The sequence below is a fragment of the Crocuta crocuta genome, unplaced genomic scaffold (assembly GCF_008692635.1).
Source record: "Crocuta crocuta isolate KB4526 unplaced genomic scaffold, BGI_CrCroc_1.0 scaffold30, whole genome shotgun sequence".
NCBI lineage: Eukaryota > Metazoa > Chordata > Mammalia > Carnivora > Hyaenidae > Crocuta > Crocuta crocuta.
In genome coordinates, this window is record NW_027528345.1 from 2,018,328 (window position 1) to 2,040,566 (window position 22,239).

General features: G+C 37.9%; 1 protein-coding gene across 1 annotated transcript in view; it reads left to right on the forward strand.

Moving 5' to 3' along the window:
* Positions 1-22,239, forward strand: part of LOC144222945 (uncharacterized) — a 40,456-nt gene that overhangs the window by 12,820 nt on the left and 5,397 nt on the right. The window contains exons 5-37 of the mRNA XM_077753655.1: positions 1,020-1,055; positions 2,136-2,189; positions 2,932-2,985; positions 3,361-3,414; positions 3,863-3,916; positions 4,014-4,067; positions 5,001-5,054; positions 5,192-5,245; positions 5,667-5,711; positions 5,973-6,026; positions 6,174-6,224; positions 6,772-6,825; positions 7,684-7,728; positions 7,962-8,015; positions 8,160-8,204; positions 8,885-8,938; positions 9,946-9,999; positions 11,186-11,239; positions 11,924-11,977; positions 12,739-12,786; positions 13,701-13,754; positions 13,899-13,952; positions 14,201-14,254; positions 14,877-14,930; positions 15,194-15,247; positions 15,370-15,423; positions 16,050-16,103; positions 16,228-16,257; positions 16,713-16,766; positions 17,773-17,826; positions 18,314-18,367; positions 20,101-20,130; positions 22,185-22,216. Coding sequence (XP_077609781.1) covers positions 1,020-1,055; positions 2,136-2,189; positions 2,932-2,985; positions 3,361-3,414; positions 3,863-3,916; positions 4,014-4,067; positions 5,001-5,054; positions 5,192-5,245; positions 5,667-5,711; positions 5,973-6,026; positions 6,174-6,224; positions 6,772-6,825; positions 7,684-7,728; positions 7,962-8,015; positions 8,160-8,204; positions 8,885-8,938; positions 9,946-9,999; positions 11,186-11,239; positions 11,924-11,977; positions 12,739-12,786; positions 13,701-13,754; positions 13,899-13,952; positions 14,201-14,254; positions 14,877-14,930; positions 15,194-15,247; positions 15,370-15,423; positions 16,050-16,103; positions 16,228-16,257; positions 16,713-16,766; positions 17,773-17,826; positions 18,314-18,367; positions 20,101-20,130; positions 22,185-22,216 — 1,658 coding nt within the window. The remainder of the gene's footprint in view (positions 1-1,019; positions 1,056-2,135; positions 2,190-2,931; positions 2,986-3,360; positions 3,415-3,862; positions 3,917-4,013; positions 4,068-5,000; positions 5,055-5,191; positions 5,246-5,666; positions 5,712-5,972; positions 6,027-6,173; positions 6,225-6,771; positions 6,826-7,683; positions 7,729-7,961; positions 8,016-8,159; positions 8,205-8,884; positions 8,939-9,945; positions 10,000-11,185; positions 11,240-11,923; positions 11,978-12,738; positions 12,787-13,700; positions 13,755-13,898; positions 13,953-14,200; positions 14,255-14,876; positions 14,931-15,193; positions 15,248-15,369; positions 15,424-16,049; positions 16,104-16,227; positions 16,258-16,712; positions 16,767-17,772; positions 17,827-18,313; positions 18,368-20,100; positions 20,131-22,184; positions 22,217-22,239) is intronic.

Genomic DNA, 22,239 nt, shown 5'->3' on the forward strand with positions numbered 1-22,239 from the left:
TTTTTTTTTTTTTTTTTAACTTTTCATTCTCACTGGCTAATTAAAAATGGTAAAATAATTAGTAATAATGCCAGTTAAATAATTATAATGCCCTTAAATATATTGTCTCATTTAACTTTGAATAAATTTTGTTATTTCATTTTGCTCATGAAGAACTTAGAAAAGATACCTAAATTTGTTCACAATCTACAGCAAATCAAATATTGGAGACAGTATTTTTATCCATTGCATACTGACTCCAAAGACTGCTCCTACCCACAATGCCATCCTCCTGCAAGGCAAATATAAAATGGTCTTTGATCCATTAATAAAACCTTGCTTTTAGTATTTAAATATCTCTTGGAGCCTAGATGTTAGTGATAAAATTGTTCATTATTTAAGGAATAGATTGTGTATGCTTTTTTCTGATAAATTATTAATCTACATTTATTCTAACTACTTTTACAGAGTGCTTATGTAAATTTGTTTTACTACCTAGTCACTAGAAAATAATCCAATAATTTGATTCAGACTAAAAATATAATTATTCTTCATTCAGTCTATGACTATGTAAATGTAAAGAAATTGACATGTTTCAAATTGTATATTGAACACAAAAATATATTATAAATTAATGTCATGGTTACTAGGAAGTGACTATTGGGCATAGTATGTACTTTATTGTTACTAACAACAGTACTTTTGCATTTTCCAAGTTCAAGACCTTAATCTAAAATTAAATGGAACTAAACAAGAATTACATTTGTGTAAATTTTTTACTTGGAAAAAGGCAATGGTTTTGCTTTGTTTGATAATTTGTAACTCATAGACGACTCCTTACAGAGCACTTCACAGTTTCTCTCCCAAGAGAGCTCTCAGTGACTTTAATTTGTAAGATCAGCCTCTATGGAAATAACATACTTCTGTTTTTTAATAAAAAATTTATATATGATGGCAGTTGAAGCACCAAAGTGATTTTTTGAAATGAAATTCACATATATTTTTTAATTGAAACATGAATTTAATCTTTCCTTTATTAGGCTCAGATAAGAGAATTCCACCAGTATTAATTGTAGGTAAGTCAACATTAACATGACCAAAATATTCTCTGTAGAATGTGGCTTTAGTATTTTTATGTTTTCCATTTGAACACTGAAAAATATCTAAGAGACTATGATATTCTTTCCAAATTATAACCTAATACAAATTAATCTTTTCATGAGAAATTAAAAATGTGCATTTATAAATATAGGTGTGTTTTTAAGTTTTAGTGTCATAAAAACAGCTTTCAGTAACAGGTGAGAAAATATGAAATTGTAACTGTGCATTTGTAAAAAAAAATTGATATTATAGTAACTAGAATAAAGGATATAATAGAAGTCTCAATTTTATCAAATTAATAAAACATGAACTTCAAATTAGGGTCTGGTAGCATAGGGCTTTTGCTTTTTCTATTCTTATGCCTTCTTAAATCATAACAAAGGCATATTGATTCCCTTACATAATAGTTAAATTCTACACTAGTTGTGTACAAATGTACAAAATCAATAAAATAAAAATAACTCTAGAAATATCCCTCTCATTTAAAAAAAAGGCAGTGCCATATTTCTCAGCCTATTAGTGTTATTTATCACCTACCCTGTCCCTGAAAATTTTTAGCTTTTATTGCATCCTGGTATCTCTTTTTAGACTTAGCACAGTTTTAAAAGATAAGCAAAAGAGGTTTAATCTTTAGAATATCTCATTTTTCTCAATTGCTCTCCCTTTACACTCTTTCAGTATGTACATTCAAATGTTAGCTCTATGAAGACAGACATTTTTGTCTTATTTCATTCACTGATATAAAATCCCCTTGGGGTCTTTCTCTGATGAAGTGCTTGGTTTTGGTACTTATCCGCCTGATCCATTAGATTCTCCCTTTGTTGAATGGGGACCATTCAACATGTAGTGCTGAGTGAGCCACACATGCCTACTGGCCAGAGAAATCTGTTAAAACAGGCGTTTCCAACACAGATTAAAGTGGAAATAATTAGAAAGCTATCTGTTTGGACACTCGACATGAAACTTTTTGTACGGTTGTGGTGATTAAATAATGCAAAATATCTCTTTCAACCACCCAAACACCCAGAACTTACTGTTCCATTTCCTCCCTCAAGAGGCCACAACTTCCACGGAAAGTGTTGGCACCAGTGGAGGTGGATTCAAAACAGGTAAGAGGGACCAGTTCCCATCTTCTTGTTACCACTAATGATGACATTTTTAGGAGAGCCTAGAGAGAGAAAGTTTCTGGGGAGCAGTTCATATTTACCTTACTAATATTGCACATTTGGCCAACTAAGTCTTTTTCAGTTTTGAATTTTTTTTCCTGAAAAGCTACTAATAACAGAGTCTACCATCTTAGCTGTAATCCCTGAAGATGGAATGATTGTACTAATTATTCTGATAAATTTTTTCCTGTGGAATTATAACCATTATAAGCATTTGAAGAGGGAAAGGGTCAGTAAACTTTCTATTGCTGAGAAATGGAGAAGAGCCACATGGACCCTGGAGACATGTCTGCCCTATATGGATAAATGTTTGCTTTTCACAAGAAGGCACTGAAGAGTGAGGTATTTCCCCAAAGTCTGGGGTTCTGAGCACACTCATACCTTCTGTTGCTACACCATAGCAGGTACCACTGTAGCATCACCAAGCCAAGTCACTGGGAGTAAAACAGGTGAGAGCGACCAGACATAGAATTCTGGGAAGGTTACCTTAGGTTGACAACATTGTCACTCTGGTTGCTTTGGTAATAAAATGGTTGACAAGAAAATACATAGGGATCGTCATCAGAGAAGTGCCAGAGAGTAAGCCAGTTAGATATAAAGAAGATATACTTGGGTTACTTTTAGAGGCATGTTTTTAGGAAAGAAACAAGAGCACAGTGACGACTGCTGTTCCTTTGTATTTCAGTCACTACGGGGGTAGCCCCTGGCATAACTGTTGCCCCTGGAAGTTCTAACACAGGTGAGCTAACGAGATGGTAGGGAACTTTCCACATGTTCTCCCATAAATTGCATGATACCTCTGGGATTAGTCATTTTTTTTTAAAATGTTTTATTTATTTCTGAGAGAGAGACAGCGTGAGCAGGGGAGGGTCAGAGAGAGAGGGAAACACAGAATCTGAAGCAGGCTCCAGGCTCTGAGCTAGCTGTCAGCACAGAGCCCGACGCGGGGCTCGAACCCACAAACTGTGAGATCATGACCTGAGCTGAAGTCGGATGCTCAACCGACTGAGCCACCCAGGCGCCCCTCCTCTGGGATTAGTCTTTGCAGGAATGCCATCTGTCTTTTCCATGACCCTAAATATTTTCCAATTAACTCTTTCCTCCTCTCCATCAGAGGCCACAACTTTCTTAGGAGAAAATGAAACAACCAGAGTTGGAATAGCCACAGGTGAGTACTGCTAAGCTAATACCTGTACTTCATAACACTTCTTAAAACAGTCTTCTGAAAAAAATATATACTATTTGTATATGTTATGTTAAGCAAGTTCAGAAAAAAGGACAAGACAGTCATTACATTGCCTCCTTATCTCCTGAGTTTACAAGAACCTTCAGTAGACCATCATGAAGTCAAACTAATGACAGATGGATAGGGACAAACTAATGTGGAGGGAAACTTCCCATCTCTCCTCCCAAAGAAAGGGGCATGATGGTTGAGAACTTTCTCAGTAAAATTATTATAGAAATAAATATTACATAGGGGTATATATGGATTAGTTTTTGGCATTCAAAGTCTCAGGGTTATAGTTTACTGCTACATGGAGACTTTAGATTCCTGTTTAAATCCCATGGTGGACAAGTAATTGAACCTAATGACTGCTGCCCCTTTTTTGTTTTAGGTACTACTGGTGTAGTCTCTGAGAAAATTCCGGAACCTGGAAATTACAACACGGGTAAGTCTAAAAGTACATGCAAAATTGGGCCATTGGATGATATATTCTGACAACAGCACACGCTGGTCTTTACCTCTTCCTTCCTTTTCCCTGTCAGAGGCCACAACGTCCACAGGAGGAAGTGGGACCACCCAAGCAGAACTTCTAGGAGGTGAGCTCTTTTAGTGTGAGGCTTTGGGGTTTTTATCAAATCTGTTTGTGTGGCTACAATGAACACCTGACCTGGGAGAGGGCCTTGCATTTCGTCTGGGAAATATAACATGCCAGAGTCACACACCTGGGCCTGCTTAGAAATTCTATAGCCTCAAGACGTCTCCATATGGATTTCCAGACACCCAGTGTTGCAGAGCTAGTCATTGGATAGCAGCGATGAAGGCAGCCCCTGCTGGTCAGCCCCTGCCTTGCAAGGCCCCTGACCTTTTACATAGTTTGCTGTTTTCCCACTTCCTAACTTCTGTCACATTGAGTTATTTGTTCTGTCGATTGTCCACTGCCAGTCTCCAGTTGCTAGAATGTAAGCTGCATCAAGGGAGGGATCTTTGAATATCCTGTTCACTGATACGTCCAAGGGCCCAAAAAAAATATTTCACAGATGAGATGCTTAAGAAGTATGAGTGTAATGATAAAATGTATACTTACTTTGAAGTTTCACTCTATTTGCTTTAATAGGTACCACCATGATTTCACAGAGTTCCAAGCCAGGTATAATGGACTAAACAAATTCATCATATGAGAGTATTAGAGTTAAGGAGTGGTTTTTAAACGTCTGACTATCTAAATGCCTCAAGTAATTATCTGCCTTTTTCTTCTTTTAGTCACCTCTGTCACTCCTAGGAGCCCAGGGGCTGGAAGGGAAACTGGGAGGGTGACATAAGGTCTCCTTCCACTTTCAGTGGAATGTATGGAAAAGGAACCCCAGTAGAACAAGGATTAGTAGGTGTGTCGGGAAAAGAAATTGTGGGAAGTAATTGATGGTTCACTTACTTCAGAAACAAAGATCGTCAGGAAAGGTCTTCCAGTGGTTCAATGCCATATTGACCCAGGAGCTAATGCTGTGTTGATCCCTTTATTTTTCTTCTTTTAGGTTTTACAGGGGAATTCTCTAGGACAACCATTATATCTGGAAGTTCACACACAGGTAATTTAATAAGAAATAAATCTCCATATTTAACCTCATAATATAGTTAGTAGACTTGCTCTGAAAAATATCAGTATAATTTTTTCCCTAATATCCAAAATCCTCAGACCTCATCATTCATCATTTTCTTCCCTCAGAGGCCACAACTTTAACAGAAGGCAGTGGTACTTCTGGAACTGGATCCAGATCTGGTGAGAATAATTAGCTCACAGTTTGGGGTTTAGTGTGAAATAGGAATCTCCCTGAAGTCACCTGCAGGGAGGTATGCCTTCCTATAGAGTAGTTTGCATTTGTTTTCAGCATTTTCTTAGATTTCACATATTTAATGTATGGAAGAGCTCTCAATACTGGCATTGAGCCTCACAGTTGCTATTTCTTAAAGATGGGCTGGGGGTGTAGTCAGTATGATAGGTTTCTCCTGTGATGGCTAATACATCATTAAGATGTCAGGGGGAGCTGAGGACTATTCAGTGTCTGGGAAGAAGAGAAAACTATGTGAACTCCTAAATAGGCCTGTCCTACAAAAGATTTTCTTACTCAAAGAAACGGTATTGATGCTCAGTATTTTCCTTGGCAAATTCAATATTTTTTCTGGTTTTCTTCTAATGGTAGGCACCACTGCAGTACCAGGAGGCCAAGCAACTGGGAGTGTGACAGGTGAACCTAGAAGAAAACCACCCTGTTTCCTCTATTTTGAAATAATGGGATGTCTAGGGAGGTTGCCTCAAATTGGGAACATTATTATTTTGATTGCTTTCTTAATGATAGGGGTCGTAGGAAAGATATATGATTCTCACTTTCATTAGGAAGCAGTGAAAGGGCCTCTTGATATGAGATACATCCAGATTTCCTTCTAGAGACGGGTCTTCAGGAGATAAACCTGAGTCACTGTGATGACTTCAGACCTTTGTGTTTCAGGCACCACTGGGGTAGCCCCTGGTACGACCGTTGCTCCTGGCAGTTCTGTTACAGGTGAGGCAAGAAGACAACGGGGAATCTTCCATATGTCCTCTCACAAATTAGATGTCTCCTCTAGTAGTATTCTGTAAAGAACTACCCACTCCTTTCTGTGGTCCTTAAATAGTTTCCAGTCATCTCTATCCTGTTTTCTTCTCTCAGAAGCCACAACTTCTGTGGGAGAAGGTGGAACAAGAATTAGCATCATCACAGGTGAGCACTGTTAAGGCACTAATTGTACTTTCTAACAACTTCCCAGTAAAAGGTCCTGACTGAAATATACAAAAACTCTTCGGATGTTCCATATATAGCAGTCTGGTGAAACATTTAACAGTTGTTCAAAATTTGACATCAATAAATTCTGCTCAGACACTTCAATTTCTCCTCCTTGTCCTCTAAGGAGGTTTCATCAAGGCATCATAGGGTCCATTATCTGACAGTTATACACAAGATGTATACCTAGAAGGTATTATTTCTGAATGTCCTGTGTACACTCCCAGTCTTTACTTTTTAAAAAATGTTTGTTTATTTATTTTTGAGAGAGAGAGAGGGAGAGCATGTGGGGAAGGGGCAGAGAGAGCTACACACAGAATCCAAAGCAGGCTCCAGGCTCTGAGCTACCTGCAAAGAGCCCAGTGTGGGGCTCTGACATATGAACTGTGACAATATCATGACCCAAGCTGAAGTCTGCTGCTTAACTGACTGAGCCACCCAGGTGCCCCTAGTCTTTACTTTTTCTTTCTCTTTTTTCCTCTGTTAGAAGCCACAACTTTCACAGGACGGAGCAAGACCACCCAAGGAGGACTGGCAGGCGGTAAGCTTTTCAGTGGAGGCCTAGGTCTCTCATCATTTCTCTATCTGGGTTAAGCATGAAAATGTGTGGGAGTGTGAGAAAGGGACCTGCATCTTCCATGTGGCCATATTTGTACAACTCCAGAGCTTTCCAGGTGAAATCTGAGCTTGGCTCTGTACACAAACAGCAAAGAGACTGGCAGGTGGCAAAACCACTCCAGGTTGGTAGGTGGCAGATATAATAAGGTACCTTACTTATGAGGCTTGTTTTGGGTAACCACAAGATGAGTCGATCTCTGCACCCACCACCAGAATCTTAAAAGTTTATGTAGAGACCTTAGGTGGGTTCAGTCACTCTACGCCATTCGGTTGGTCTCAGTGACACATTTCTCTCTCAAGACTGCTTCCTAGAAAATGGCTCCAGCTGTGGGAATGTAAGCAGAACATACATCCCTTACTCCCATTTCCAAAGTCCACCTCATAGGTCAGTTGACATTCACGTCCTCTCAGTGACCTCCTCTAACAATATTGTATTATACCAGTGAGAGTAGTGACTCAGCTTGGGAATTGCAGACTTATGTTCTGGCTCACAGAGGTGGTTTTTTCTGTTGTTTATTTGTTTCGTTTTTCTGGAAAAAAACGTATGAGTGTACATTGAATATATCCCATCCCCAAGTCCTTCTAATCCTCCTTACTCAATTTACCTTCTCCCCGTGGCTTGCCACTTCCTATCATCTCTCTCATATACGTGATGCGTATTATTTATTTTCTACCCCCCTTCACTAGAAAGCTTCATAAAGACACTGATTATCAAAATGCTCTAGTTAAGTCAAAGGCTACTACCTATAAAGATTAAAACCATGCTTAATCCCTTCCTTAGGCTCTTCTGGCACAACAGGTGGATATGTTCCTGGAAGTGAGGCAGGTAAGGGTGATTTAAAGATCTGCTTCTCTTTACCACATAGTGAAAGGGAAATCTCATAGTAACACCTCCATCCCAGATTGACCTGAGAAGTAAAACGCTGTGAAGTTGTTCAATTTCAATGTTATCCATAGTCTTAGGAAGGAGCTTCAGTGCTTTAGGGCCACATTAATGATTCTAAGATGAACTGAGGGTGAGAAAACCTCTATTACTCCATTTACTTTTTTGCAATTTAGGTACCACTGGAAAATTGTCTGGAACAACCATTACATCTAGAAGTTCTAAAACAGGTGGGTTAATAAGGAAGAAATCGCCCTTATTTTATCTCCGATGTCATGATCTCCCTTTCAGGGCTGCTGTAATAAAAAAATACAAGATCTCTTCCCAATATTTCAAATTCCCAGACTTCATCATTCTCTTATTTCCTTCTTTAGAGGCCACAACTTCCACCAAAGTGACTGGAACTGGAGCCCAGACAGGTGAGCTTGAAGAGCCCATGATTTAGGGTCATCAGATTTAGGACTCTCTAGGCTTTCCTTTAGAGAGTTTGCATTTACTTTAGGGGCACTGCAAGTGAGTCAAAATAGGTTTGCTATTAGAGATAAAATCTTTTTGAAAATCTATTAATTCCAGAACCAGGCTTCATTGCTCTAAGTCTGAATAGGATAAGATTTCTCCATTGATATTGCAAATAGTGCCAGAAAGTTTTCCCTTTTTTGTGAATTCCTGCTAGCAATTTAAATTAGCTGAAATAAACACAGAGTGATTTATGTACTATGGAAGTCTTTATCTAAACCTCCAAATTCCAGAGTGTTAATGCTTTACTTTAATCATCCCTAAGTTTATACACAGCAGAATATTCTCTCTCCAACCCCATTTCTTTTCTCCTCCTAAGGAGCCCAGACTACCATACGAGGTAGCCAGATCTCTGACATTCAAACAGAAAATCATGAGAAAATATAGATATCTCCTTTATATTTACCAATATTCAGAATGAGAATTATAATGTGAAAACATCTTTTTTTTGAAAGAAATGTTCTTGTGAAAAGATAAATGAGGAACCCTGTGACTTAAAAGAAGCTTATAATATTTTTTTTCTTAGGCCTCATTTTAATGTAAAGGAAATGACATATCAGTCTCTTCCCTTTTGTGATTCTAGGTACCAGTGGAGTAGTCTCTGGCACAACTATTACATCTGGACGATCCAGCATTGGTAAGCGAATGTATTCAAGCAATCATTCCTTGTCTAACTTCAAGGAGAAATATGTAATCCCGAACATACTTTCTACTTTCCTCATTTCTTGTTTCCAGAGGCCAAAGATTCCTTAGAAGGCATCAGAGACCCTGTAAAGAAATCAATGAGAACTAGGAGTCCCAGATGTTAGCATTGCCATTGATTACGATCATGAGTTTGTCTCTGGATCAGAAAGATTGTTATACAGGAAATGCAGGTCCTCCAGTCCACACCCAGGTCAATGGTGTTATTGATTCAGACCCTTTGGCTGGTTTCTGGACCAGCCTCTTCCAGTGCCTGGCCATGTGGTGTGGATTTCTGGATAGGGTAGTAGGAGTAGTGATTTCTTGGAAGATTAACCCACTGGACATTATTGATGTTAAAGCTTCTGTCTGAGGCAAGTAGATGACTAAAATGAAATTAGAATTTCCTTGCCTCCCATTTGGCTTTTTATCTTGAACTTTAAACTCTAAGTTGCTTAATGGCTGGTTGCCTCAGTGATTGATTAAAGTGATAACATACTCAGAATATTTCCTACTTTCAACCATTGGGAACTACCTCTGGGGTATCAGATGATCAAGTCACTAAAAGTAAAACAAGTAAAGATGTTGAAAAACTCCTCTGTTCCCAGTTGAAAATAGTGTTATATTGTTAAGTAAGCCTACTAGATGAAAGACTTCTTAAGGGAAAAAAAAACCTCTTTATTTATTTTCTTTATTAGTGAATTTCTAGCATTCAACAGGGCTCAATAAATATTTTTGAATGAATGAAATAATTGATACATGGGAAAAATTACATATTCAATCCAGGAGCTGAAAGGTTAATGAAAAGGTATGCTCATAGAGCTGCCATGTGGACAAAATAATCTCTATGAATAATTCTTCCTGGAGCTGTCCATGTGTAATATACCACTGAATGATATGGCCCTAGAAATATATACTTACTTTATACTCAGATTGCCTCAATGTGGAACATTCTTATTCCAGGTACCACTGGTATGGCCTTAGGTACAACTGTTGTGCCTGGAAGTTTCCATACTGGTAGGTTAACAAGCTGGAAAGAAAGCATCTTTTCTAAAAATAAGGTGACAAAATGTCTTTCACACAGATCTTCTCATGTAAGAAAACCACACCATATTTTCTTTTCTTCCTAAATACCCAACCTTTATCTGTTTCTTCTCTTTTTCTTCCAGAAACCACACTACTACTGTAGTCAGATAGGAAATGGATAAAAATTAATGTGGGGGTGTGGGGGTAGATGTGGGTGTGTCTGGGTGGGTGTGACTTTTGGTTGATTATAAATTAATTTTTTGTTTCTTAGTAGGATTATTTCTTGAGTAGGGACTTTTAAGGAACTTTCATCTAAGACCAACAGTGTTTTCTTTTGCTACTTGATTTTGAATCGATTTGGGCAGAGTTTTGAAATGTCTCCATTTCCATGGTCCAGCCTCCATATGTACGTCCCTGAAAATGAGAATGAAAGTGATAATTGTCTAGGAAGTTTTCTTTTTCTCTTTGTCATTTTAAGTATTGCCATGGTATTAGCTGATGGAAAGATGGTGCCAGAGGGTTCTATTTCAGGTAAAACCACAATGAACACAGAAAGTGTATCTCTATTCATTATGTTCTTCCTTGAGCATAGAAGTTTTTGAAATGTGCAGTGGTTATCCCTGTAACTATCTATCTTCATGCTTAAGTTTTAAAATTTTCATTCTCTTAGGAGCTACTATAGAAGTATCCATAAATAAAGGAACTGGAAGCACCCATTAGGTGACTATGGTAGGAAGTGGATCAGAGGAACAAGAGGCAGACCATGAATAACCCTTGTTTTTCTGCCATTAAATCCCAGGAAAGGGGACTTCTCTGTTAAGGAATTTCTATCTTTATTTGATTTGGGAATAAAACTATGCATGAGAGAACAAAAATAATTAATCAGCAGTTGAAAAGGCCCACAAGATAAGCAGAACTCCCATCCCCCAACTCCATGAGGGGGAAAGCCACCCTTCTTGTTGCAGGTACCCCTAGGGTATCTTCTGGCACTACACTTGCACCAGGGAGTTCAAGCACAGGTGAGCCAGCCAGCAGAAGAGAATCTTCCACAGGAAAACTTCTAGTAGTAAAGTATCTCTCATGGTACCGTGGATGTACAGAAAAGTATATCCTTAACTCTCCTCAAAACACTAAATCCTTTTCACCTCACATTTTCCTCCTTTTCCCCGTGTCTTAGAAGCGACAACGCCCCCCGGAGGCAGTAGAAGCACAGGAATTGGAATTAATACAGGTGAGTTTACAAGCTTCCTAACCTTTCCACTTTTCACATACAAGATCAGCAATAACAGTTAAGTTTCAAGCACTAAGTATGTGCCAAGCACTATCCTACACACTTCTCATTATTATTTTAAACCTTACCCCAAACTAAGATAGGTACTATCATTTTCATAGTTGAGAAAACTTATGGCTTAGAGATATTAACCAGCTTGCCCAAGGTCACACAGCAAACAAACAGGTTTTGATTCAGGCAGTCTGGTTCAGAAGGCTATCCTCTTAATCATGATACTATATTAATACTACATTATATCACTAGATTTCTTTGTCACATGTCTAAACTTTTCTAGAACATTGACGTTTCTACAGCATCAATACTTTACCCAAATGAAAATTTAATTGGCAACCAATCCTGTTGTTGCTTCTTCTAGGAAGATCCAGTAGCCAAGTCACTGGCATACCTTTGTCTTTAGACTCTCCACCACTATCTCACATTTTATCCTCACAGCACCAAATCTGAATTGGGAATGAAACTTACTTACATTAGAAAGTACACAAAACAACTCTGGAACAAGCTATTACCAAAAATAATCTTTTCTACCTAATAAAGAAGTTGTATAGTTTCCCTATCCTGTCCTATAATTTGCTTTTCTTACAGGAGTAAAATTCACATGATAATACCATTCCATTTTGCTTTTAGGTACTATTGGAGTGGCCCCAGGAAGCACCATCTCACCCAGAATTTCCAACACAAGTAAGCCAACAAGTAAAGATGTGCTATAATTTCTTTCTTGGGACTAGCTCTGGAGGGATAGCATGTGATTCTTTTTCATGACTTTCCATTAGCCATCACTACTTTCTTTTTACTATCAGAAGCTACAGCTTCCATTAGAAGGAAGTATAACCAATGAAAGTGGAATTGGCAACTCCTTTTTTTAAAAGTTTATTATTTTGAGAGAAAGAAAGAGAGCACGCGTGCGAGCAAGCATGGGCATGAGAGGGGGAGGGGCAGAGAGAATGAGAGAGAGAGAGGGAGAAAAAGAATCCCAGGTAAGCTCCATGCTCCATGCTAAGTCCCACATGGGGCTTGATCTCACTAACGTGAGATCAGAACCTGAGCCGAAATGAAGAGTCAGATGTTTAACCCACTGAACCACCCGGTTGCCCCAGGATTTGGCAATTCTTGAGTTCTTTATAATTTATTCTGCCTTTGCCTTTTTGGGGGGACAGTTGTTAGAGGAAGTTTATATTTATGGAAATGATTTCATTTCTTCTGGGGGCAAACCTCATATGGCATTTCTTAGGAGGGGAGTCCAGAAAGGTCCCTTTTTAATATTCAAGCTATTACTCCAGTATCAGGTGGAGGCAATATGTCCATGGAGTTCTATTTAGGGAAGCAAAGATGATGGAAATAACTGGAAATTTAGGTCTATCAAATTTTGGACTTCAGATGTTATTTCATTGAATACAAATAAATACATTTACACAAATATTATTTCTATTTCTTGTCATCAGGAGCCACCACTGGTGCATCTGAGAGGCCAAGTCCTGGAAGTAAAACAGGTAAGCATTGGAAAGGCCTGGAGACTCCTGATATTTAATCCTAGGGAAGCTAGTCATCAAAACTGGACCATAAGCCAAGGTGTTTGTTGTGGCCCTGAATTTAAGAATGGATAATGCACTTCATCTTGACAGTATAGCTCAGAAAAGCTCTGCTCAGACAGTCCTGCTGGCCATGCTCTTTTCAGAATGGTAAATGCATCACCATTTGGATTCTGTCTTTCTCTTTCCTACTTCGGGCATTACAGGTGTAATCACTGGCACAACAGCATCTGGAAGTTCCAACACGGGTAAATCAATAACCTAACAGGGAATGTGAGGAGCTTCAGTAATGGAAAATTTACTCCCCTGCCTCCTGCTTCAATACCTCCTCCCAATCACACACTTTCCCTACCATAGCCTGGGAAACCACCATGCCACCATTTCTCAGTTATATGATTACTTTCCTTCTCCTTTCTTCCTTTCACTTAGGGGCTACAACTTCTTCTGGAAGTGGTGGGAATGCCAAGGGTGGAATTAAAATAAGTGATTACAAGCAGTCAAATCATTATTTTTCTCTTCATCTTAAAGTCAATCACAGTGACTATAATGAACTTAAAGGGAATTCTGTTATACCTTAATCTCTCTTTTTTTTTTTAAAAATNTCAACTGACTAAGCCACCCAGGCGCCCCATTCTCTCTTTGAGTACAAATTGTCAGGATGTTAACACTTTATCCCATGTGAATTGTCTTATATTTTGTAGATTTGTAATAAAATGGTATAATAGAAACCATTATTGATACATCACTTAAGGCAAGGAGGTTCCTCATCTAAACCTTTTAGTTCATTAGAGAAACCCATCAAATTCTTCTAAACTAAATCCTAATTTTAAGTAAAAAGATATTAATACATTGATTCTCTCCTTTTGTGGTTTCAGTTACCACTAGGATAACCACTGGCACAACCATCGCACCTGGGAGTTCCAACACAAGTAAGTTGTGAAAAAGTTGAGGAAACCTGCTTCTGTGAACTTAAGAGATGAAATGTCTCCCATACGCTATTACATAAAGTAATACTATGATACATTTTTTCCAAATTTCTGCGTTCCATATTGCTTTCTCCTATTTCCTCTCAGAAGCTACAACTTCTACAGAAATTGAAACTAGCACTGCGTTTGGAATGGCAACTGGTGAGCGGTTTGCTTTCAGCCTTTTGTGTTCTTAACAGTGTTCTGCTTAAGGGTTTGTGTTAGGTGATGAATGAGTGAGCAGACCAGCTAAGACAGGGTTTTGTATTACATTTGAAGAGAATGTTAGGTCAGTCAAATGTGGGGCTTTGCTCTTCAGATTGATTTTTCTCTATACGCCAGCCTTTTATATTTTATGAAGCTAAGAACCATCTATTACTCTCAATTCTTTACCCATCTTGCCTTAGCAGGTACTACTTCAGGGTCAGCTGAAGTTTCCAGAGGTCCAGAAAATTCTAGTCCAGGTTAGTAGATATGTTTAATTCATCAATTTTAGACTTCTCTTACATATAAAACCCATTCCCATTGGTTTATCCTCATAACTAAGGTCCCAACAAATGGAAAAAAAATTACATGCTCCTTCACACACCTGAGTCCCTACTGAAGCATCAGGAAGCCAAATCACAGGAGGGAAAACAAATGAGCAGAGGAAAAACACTTTTATCCAAACCATTAAACCATAGAGAACAAAGAGCTCCAGAATGAAACTTTACCATATGTTGGTTTCGAGAAATGAAAGAGCCTGTGGGAAAGCATGGTGTTTGCTTCTCTTTGCATAAAGAAGCCCCTTTACTGCTTATTAGAAACTTATGAATTTATCTTAGTCCATGATGTTTTAAGGGCAAAAAAAAAAAAGTGCTGGAGTCTTGGGATGTAACTCAGGAGACCATTCTGCTTCTAATCTGGGGATTCAGAATCCCAGATCAGACAGGAGCACACAGGACTTTCAGAGGACATATGTAATTTTAGTTAAGATTCATTTTTAAGAGAGCCTAACCTTAAAGATATAAAACTTTGAAATTGAAAGAGAGAACTGTTTTGAAATAATTAAACTGTCAAGATTCTTAATTCTTTTCATTTTTTAAGCTTCGGAAGTCACCAACCTAATTCCAGGGAGCCAGTCTACTGTAAGAAAAATAGGTAAGCATGGGGAAGTGAAAAAGGTGAAATAGGGAAGGCACCCATCTCCATGATACTAATTCCAGAAAACAGAAGAATGGAGTTTATCTTGGAGGATAAAACAGAGCAAGGAAAAATATTTATTTTACTTTTGGGGCAAGGAATCCTGGAGAAGGAATGTTTTGTTTCACAGAAACACATGGGTTTGTCCTAAATGATCATCCCCATCCAATAAGAAAGGCACTGCTCACTCACATTACCCTTTCTTCTTTCTCCCACCCCAGTCACTACCGGGACAGGCTCTGTAAATATATCATCACCTGGAAGTTTCACAGCAGGTAAGTCAGGAAGTAAAAGGAATTGCCCTTTAAGGGCTCTGTGGGCAAAATTGTACACTGCCATATAGTTGCATATGTACAAAATCTTAATCTTTTCAATCTTTTCTTCTTTGCTCTTACAGAAACCACAACTTTTAAAGAAGGTATTGGAACCACTAAAGCAGGAATTTCATCAGGTGATTACTGGATTTTGGATTCTCAATGATTTTTTTTTCATTTGAGCTTACTACATACAGATTATGAGCAAAAACGAGCATGACTGGAAGTGGTTCCTTTTCTGTTAATAACAGATCACAGGGTCAACCTAGGTTAGCCTCCGGGGTTTTCCTAGGAAACAACCGTAGATGTAATTCTCTAGACACATCTTTTCTTGGAAACTCTACTCCCTCTGTTTTGTCAGGCAATACCCCAGAATCACTGACAGTTACCACCAGCTAAGATGATAAGTATAGATGCAGTTGTTTTTTTCTGGGTTTCTTCCACCGGAGAATCAAAGAGTTAAGTCACTGGAATTAAATCATGTAAATTCAGTCATTCTCTCATTTACTAATAAGATTCTAGATGATCTGGATCTAGAGAAATAAGATCATTGATACAGTTGTAGCTTTTCCTCTTATATTATCTTTGAACATGCAATCATTAGAAAGTGCATTGGAAAACATGTCAGGTTTAACACATGGTACAAGAAAAATTGTTTTAAATTGTTTTCTATTGCGTCAGAGAAATAGCAGCACTTGCCAATACTACACTTTTCTTAAGGTGAGGAAGGGTTTGTGAGGCTCATCCTCCCTTTTTATTGCAGGTACCACTGGGGTAGCCTTTGGCACAACAGTTATTTCTGGAAGCTCTAACACAGGTTAGTAAATATTCAGTAAGTGGTAGATTATCTAAGTTTAAAAAAAATAAGATTCCTTCTCTACAGTTGTCTATTGCAACATCAACAGAGCAGTCCTGACCTCATTCTTGTTTTCCTCTCTTAGGGGCTACCACTGGAGTTGGAATGGAAATAAGTAAGTCAGTGATTCAAATCTGTTGCATTCTCATTAATGACTCCTAAGGCTTTGCTTCAGTGTAGAGGAATGTTGAAGGTAATAATAAAGGGCCAAGAAATAGGTCAGAATCTCATTAGGAATGTACTTTTTTCAGCCATTGTTATCTTCTTGCTCTGAGTTTCTGGACTCAGACCAGAGCACCCAGGCAAGTTTGTATAAGTGCACAAAGACACAATGCTAAAAGGAGGAATAGATGCTGAAATCCAGCCAACATTTCCCTAAAAAGGCATAAATCAAATGAGGCCACATCGGCCCAAAGAGATGTGGTTTGTAATTCACAAGAGTCTTCTATGTGCTGGATGCAGTATTGGCCCAGACTTTCACCTGGCTTACCTTCTCTTCTTGCTGTTGGTTTTTGGGGATAGCCATTGGAGGCGTGTCTGATACAAAATGTTTTTCATTTGCCTTCATAGGTACTAGTGTGGCATCAAGTAGAATTACTGGTGTCCCAGAAAGTCCCACCCAAGGTAATGGGAATGACTTCAATTGAAGTTTATATGCTTGACATTCTTCTCTTTCACACCTAAGTGTTTCAGATAACCAAATTTATCGCTATGAATGAATGTCAAACTTGAACTCTAAAAGAAAAATTGCACCAGATGGAATTTAAATGGCAATGAAAACTTTATTTAAGATTATTGTAATAGGGGTCAAGACTATTGCAATAGCAGTGAGGTTTTAACTCCTCTTTTCTGAAATAAAAGCCAGGGGATGTTTTAAGGTCTGGGATGAACTATGGGAAAAGTACTGGAGAGGAGGCTGGTCTGTGTGATTAGGCCACCTAAGTTTGCTGATTGGTGCTTATAGAATGAAGTTAGGCTCCAACTTCCCATAGAGAAAAAAAGATAGGATTACTGTTATTTTCAATGATTATATTTCAAAGAGGTGGCTCCCAGGTGTTGGAGGAAGACATTCTTGGGTTGTAAAACTGTCCAGAGACTAGGGAAAGATTTATACCTCAAGAAGGCAGAGAAAGAATTTACAGCCACAAATTTTCTAAAATAAATGCTCTAAGAAAAGAGAGTACAGGGCCTTCTAATCAGGAAGAAACTTGTATAAAATTTAGTCAAGTTGAGAGGGAGTGTTTAGACCATCTTGATCAACACAGATGTCTTCTCATTTTTTTTTTTACTCTTATAATTTCACTGTCCAAAAAACTAATAGAAGAGAATCAGAAACCAAGTTATGGGAAGTAAATTAATTAGATGTGAAAAAAGTCTGTATCATTTAGAGAAGGGAATCTGTAAGTGAGAAATTTACCTGGGCTATGAGGAAATAATCAATTCATTCCTGTGAGCAAGGAGTTGCTAAGATAGGAGCCTCTTATGTTGCAGTGGCAGGAGCGTGCGCTGGCACTAGTAGATGCGTTAGTACACGCTAGGTGCTCGAGACTCTTGTCTCCTATAGAGATGTCTTAGGACATTTTCTTCTGAGACCAGAAAAAGTGCGTTGCTCTTCCTCTCTTCATTTTAGGTACCTCCAGAGAACCATTTGAAACAACCACTGCTCCTAGAATTTCTACCACAGGTAAGTCAAATAATAATAAATGAACTTTGCTTGGTGACATCTCAGAAGACAGACCAGCTTGTGTGAAGTCCAACTGTAGCTTAGCCAGTCCGCTATACTTACTACTTTTATAACGCCCTTTCCAGCCACTGCTTCAATAGGAGTCAAGGAAACCTCTGGAACTGGAATGCAAACAGGTGACTGCTGGCAATACAAATTCCTCAATTATTGGTGCACCTGTGATTATATACGAGGAGATAGGTTTGGGGAAAGGAAATGTAGCAGAAACAGGAGAGAAAGTCCAGGGAGATTTTACCAAATTTCCTTTTCAAATGTGACTTTGAAGTTCATTTAGATATATACATTTTTTTTAATCTAGGATTTTGTTTTTGTTGTTGTTTGGCCTTTTGCCAGAATTCCTGAATACTTAATTATGTAGCTTGAAATCTCTGGGAATGGAATTATGAAATGTGCTATTCCTGAAATTTTTTTGTATTTCCTTTTATAGGCTCCACCTCCATGTCAAGTAGAATCACAACAAGCCCCAGAGTATCCTCCCAAGGTAAAATGAAATGCCTCAAGTGTGCTGGAATGAATTGTTTATTTCACACAAAGCTTCCTTTGAGCATGATTTTGCACTGTCATTTGTGCATAAACACACAGAGAGAGACTTTACATGCACACATGTTTTTCTAATAAATAAAATGACAATACCATTAATTTATTTCTCTTTAGAAACCACTGTAGTCACAACAAGAGATCAAGAAACTGAAAATAAAACAGGTCATTAGGGGGCAAGTCCCAATATCTTTACTTATCCAACTAATATTTCTTTACTATTATATATGCTAGACCTATAGGAGACACTAATAGCAAAAATATCAATAAAATAAAATCCTTGCTGTTTTATTACTTTTGTGTGTTTGTAGGTAGATTATTATGGGCACAGATACTATCATTACAGTGTATTTAATGCTAACCCCCCAAAATGTACAATAATTATGATCCCAGTTGTATAGAGTGAATAGAATATTAATTTCTGCTTATTAGTTGGTAATGTTCAGTGAAGGCATCAGAAAGGAGATGATTGAGTTTAATATTGGCTCTGGGATGAGGAGGGAATTCCTGCCAGCCAGTCATGAAAAGACAGAGACATGGAGCAGCATGAATGAGTTCAGGAATGAGCCAGGTATTGGTCATGATTGTATGAGGCTGAGGGGATAAATGAGATGGGAAAGTAGAAGAAAGTTCAAGAGAAACTTTATTTCTAAATACAAATGAGACTTTATTCATATACTAAATGGGATCCCCGTAAGGATTTTATCTGGAGAATGATGTGATCAAAAAGGTGTTTTAGAGAATTGACTCAGACAGCAATGTGGAGAGTAGGAGTTTATTCTTTATGGCTCCTCTGACAAATATCTTCAATGAACCCTTGGAATCCTGGTTAGGGAAGATTTTCTGCTGTATTTATGCCTAATAAGACATTTATCTCTCCAGTTGCTGTTCTCTGCTAATCTGCTAAGCATTCATAATTGGGGATTAATCTAGCCTCCCTCAGCTAAGAGAGATATTTGATCCCCAAACTCCCACATCTTTCACTAATTTCCTTTCTATTTTTCTGCCCCTATTAGTTATTGTGGCCCCTTTCCTTAAATATGTAACAATTTTAGGTTCCTTTCAAACATTCTGTTACTTCTAGGCTAGCCTTTGCTTGGTAGATAGAATTAAAATATTAATTTGATTTTTTAGAAGTCTGGAAATACAATTTAAACGTTTTGAGTTAATTGTTGGGTTGACTAAAATATGTGATGTGTGAAGACTTAAACACATGGCTGGCTTAAGCCATTTCGTGCAGGTGGAGATAGAGTAAGACTGAAATATTTCAGAAAGTTAAAAAGAAGATAAACGTTCTTATAGATTAAAACTAGATTACTAGTAACACTTACATTTTCCTATATCTGAATTATCCTTTTCCTTTTTGAATATATATTTTATTGTCCCTTTAATTGGAGCTGTCTGCAAAAAAACATTGAAGAGTAGTTTACCTGGATATATTCTCATTTCTCCTTTAGGCTCCCATATTCTCCTCCCATTCAGATTTGAGGTCCAAAGGGAATTTTCTCTACTGGTGGAATTTGAAATGCCATAAGAAGAAGAAAGGGAAGGTAGACAGAAATAAGTCTTTTAGACTAGCAATGTAGCCAATTATTTTCAGTTATTAGATAACCATTTTAACCCAAAACAATTTCAGTAACTTTAGAGGCTAACATGAGGTGTCTGTTTTTTACACAGGATGTCCAGCATCACTTCCACCATCTCCAGGTAAGAATACTTCCACTCAAGGAGCACCTGGGTGGTTCAGTCAGTTAAGCCTCCAACTTCAGCTCGGTTCATGATCTCATGGTTTGTGAGTTCAAGCTCTGCATCGGTCTCTGCACTGACAGTGTGGAGCCCGCTTGGGATTCTGTCTCCCTCTCTCTCTGCCCCTCTCTCACACACATCCGCTTTCTCTCAAAATAAGTAAATAAACTTAAAACAAGAAAACTTCCACTCAAAAAAACAACCATTCTACATTATGTGAAAGTCGCTAGCTGTGGAAATGTACCAGAATAGGAAAACTGGAAAAGTAGGAATTTAACTTTTATTCACCAAATACATAGAGAATGGTAGTCTGTTTTCTCACCCAGAGACTAATGCAGCCAAACCAAGCAAACAAACCTATTTTGCTTTCTCAAAATAGAGTTTACCTACTAAATAAAGTGTTTTGTATAATTAATGATATCTTCATCAAAAATTGTTTAAAAATAGTATTTTTTAAACCAGATAATTCCAGATTTTTTGAGGACTGAGTTGTAGTAAGGGAAATTAATGTTAACCAAAGTTCTATAATTTTAGAGGATTTTGAGTCCCCAGTGTTCTCCAGCCAATGGGATGTGTTTTGTAGAAAGTGACAGAAGATACAAAACATAAAAATCATTTTTTGATCATAGGATATAGTGGGAAAGGGATATTCTTAAAGAAATACAGTCAATTTTCATATAAGGCTGAAAATAAATTTCACAATAAAGAACATGAAATATGTATTATAGAGAGAGCACCTGTTATCTGTCATGTATGCGTTACATGTACAGTTTGGAGGAATTTTTAGGTATTAGAATTTGAGAATTGGAATTTGAGAACAACATGTAGGCTAGCCCAGGGCATGTAAATGAGAGAAGTGAGACTAAATTGAGAAGGTAGATCGGAGCCACATAGTGGCAGACCTCAAAAGCGAGAATGCTAAAATTAAGTATTTATTTTACAAGTCTATTAGGAGCCATCCAAAGTCTTTAGCCAAAGCAAAGATGAGATGAAAATTAGGCTTTAGAAAAACTATTCTATCTGTGGTATAGAGAATTGATTGGATCAGGGGGGGAATCCGAGTCAGAGTTACCCCTGGAAAAGCCCAAGTATGCTAGATTAAAGATAACAACGTCCTGGAGTTGTATTGTAGCAAGTACAACCAGGAAAGAAAGGGATTGAAGTAAAGATGAAGACACAGGATTTTGTAGTCAATTGGATGCCAAGTGATGAAATGGAAGGAATCAAAATGACTTAAAACAAAGTTTTAAGCTAAATAATTGAAAGAATAGTTTGGTTCTCAATAGAAAGAAGCCAGTTTAGATGAGAAACTGGCTTTAGGGCCAAGATGATATACTCTGTTGGTGCCTATTGAGTTTGAGGGTCTTATAGACCAGCTGCAATGCTGTTTATTAGGCCAAGGGAAACCTGGGTCCATAGTCTACAAGAGCTGTCTGGACTGGAGCTGCAAGTTTGAGAGTCATCCACTTGACATTACAGTGGATACTGGAGATAGAAGAAAGTACCAGGAAAGGACAGAGACAATGAGAGGGAAGAAAAAGAATTGCTAATAAAAGGAATTTCAGAGTGTTGAACTTGAAGGAAAGAGAACATGTCCAAGAAGGTGAGAGTTAAAAATGTCAGCAGTTGTAGGGAACTTGAAAAACTGACAAAGGGCCTTAGGGACTGGTAACTACAAAGTCTTGGTGACTCGTAGAGTTATGGCAGCAGAGGTTAGACTGTAAAACAGTAACTAAAACAGTAGTCATAAGATTTATTGACCACTGCCAGCAGAAATTAGTAATTAACCTATGTTGGGATTGTAAAATAGGAAATATCTATACTCATTAGAGACAGTTTGCTCAAAATAGGTGGATGTGATTTACCCACCTGAAGGCACCATACAATTCTCCATAATTCTGTGTTTCTGAAACCCTAGTTCCAATTATAGTACTGGCCACCTGGTGGTTATCTACATATAACAGATGGTTCTATTTTGCCAAATTTAATTAACATTTATCATCTCATGTTCACAGTTTGTCATGGTCCACTGGGAGAAGAGAAATCTGTAAGTACACACTTTTTCTCTAC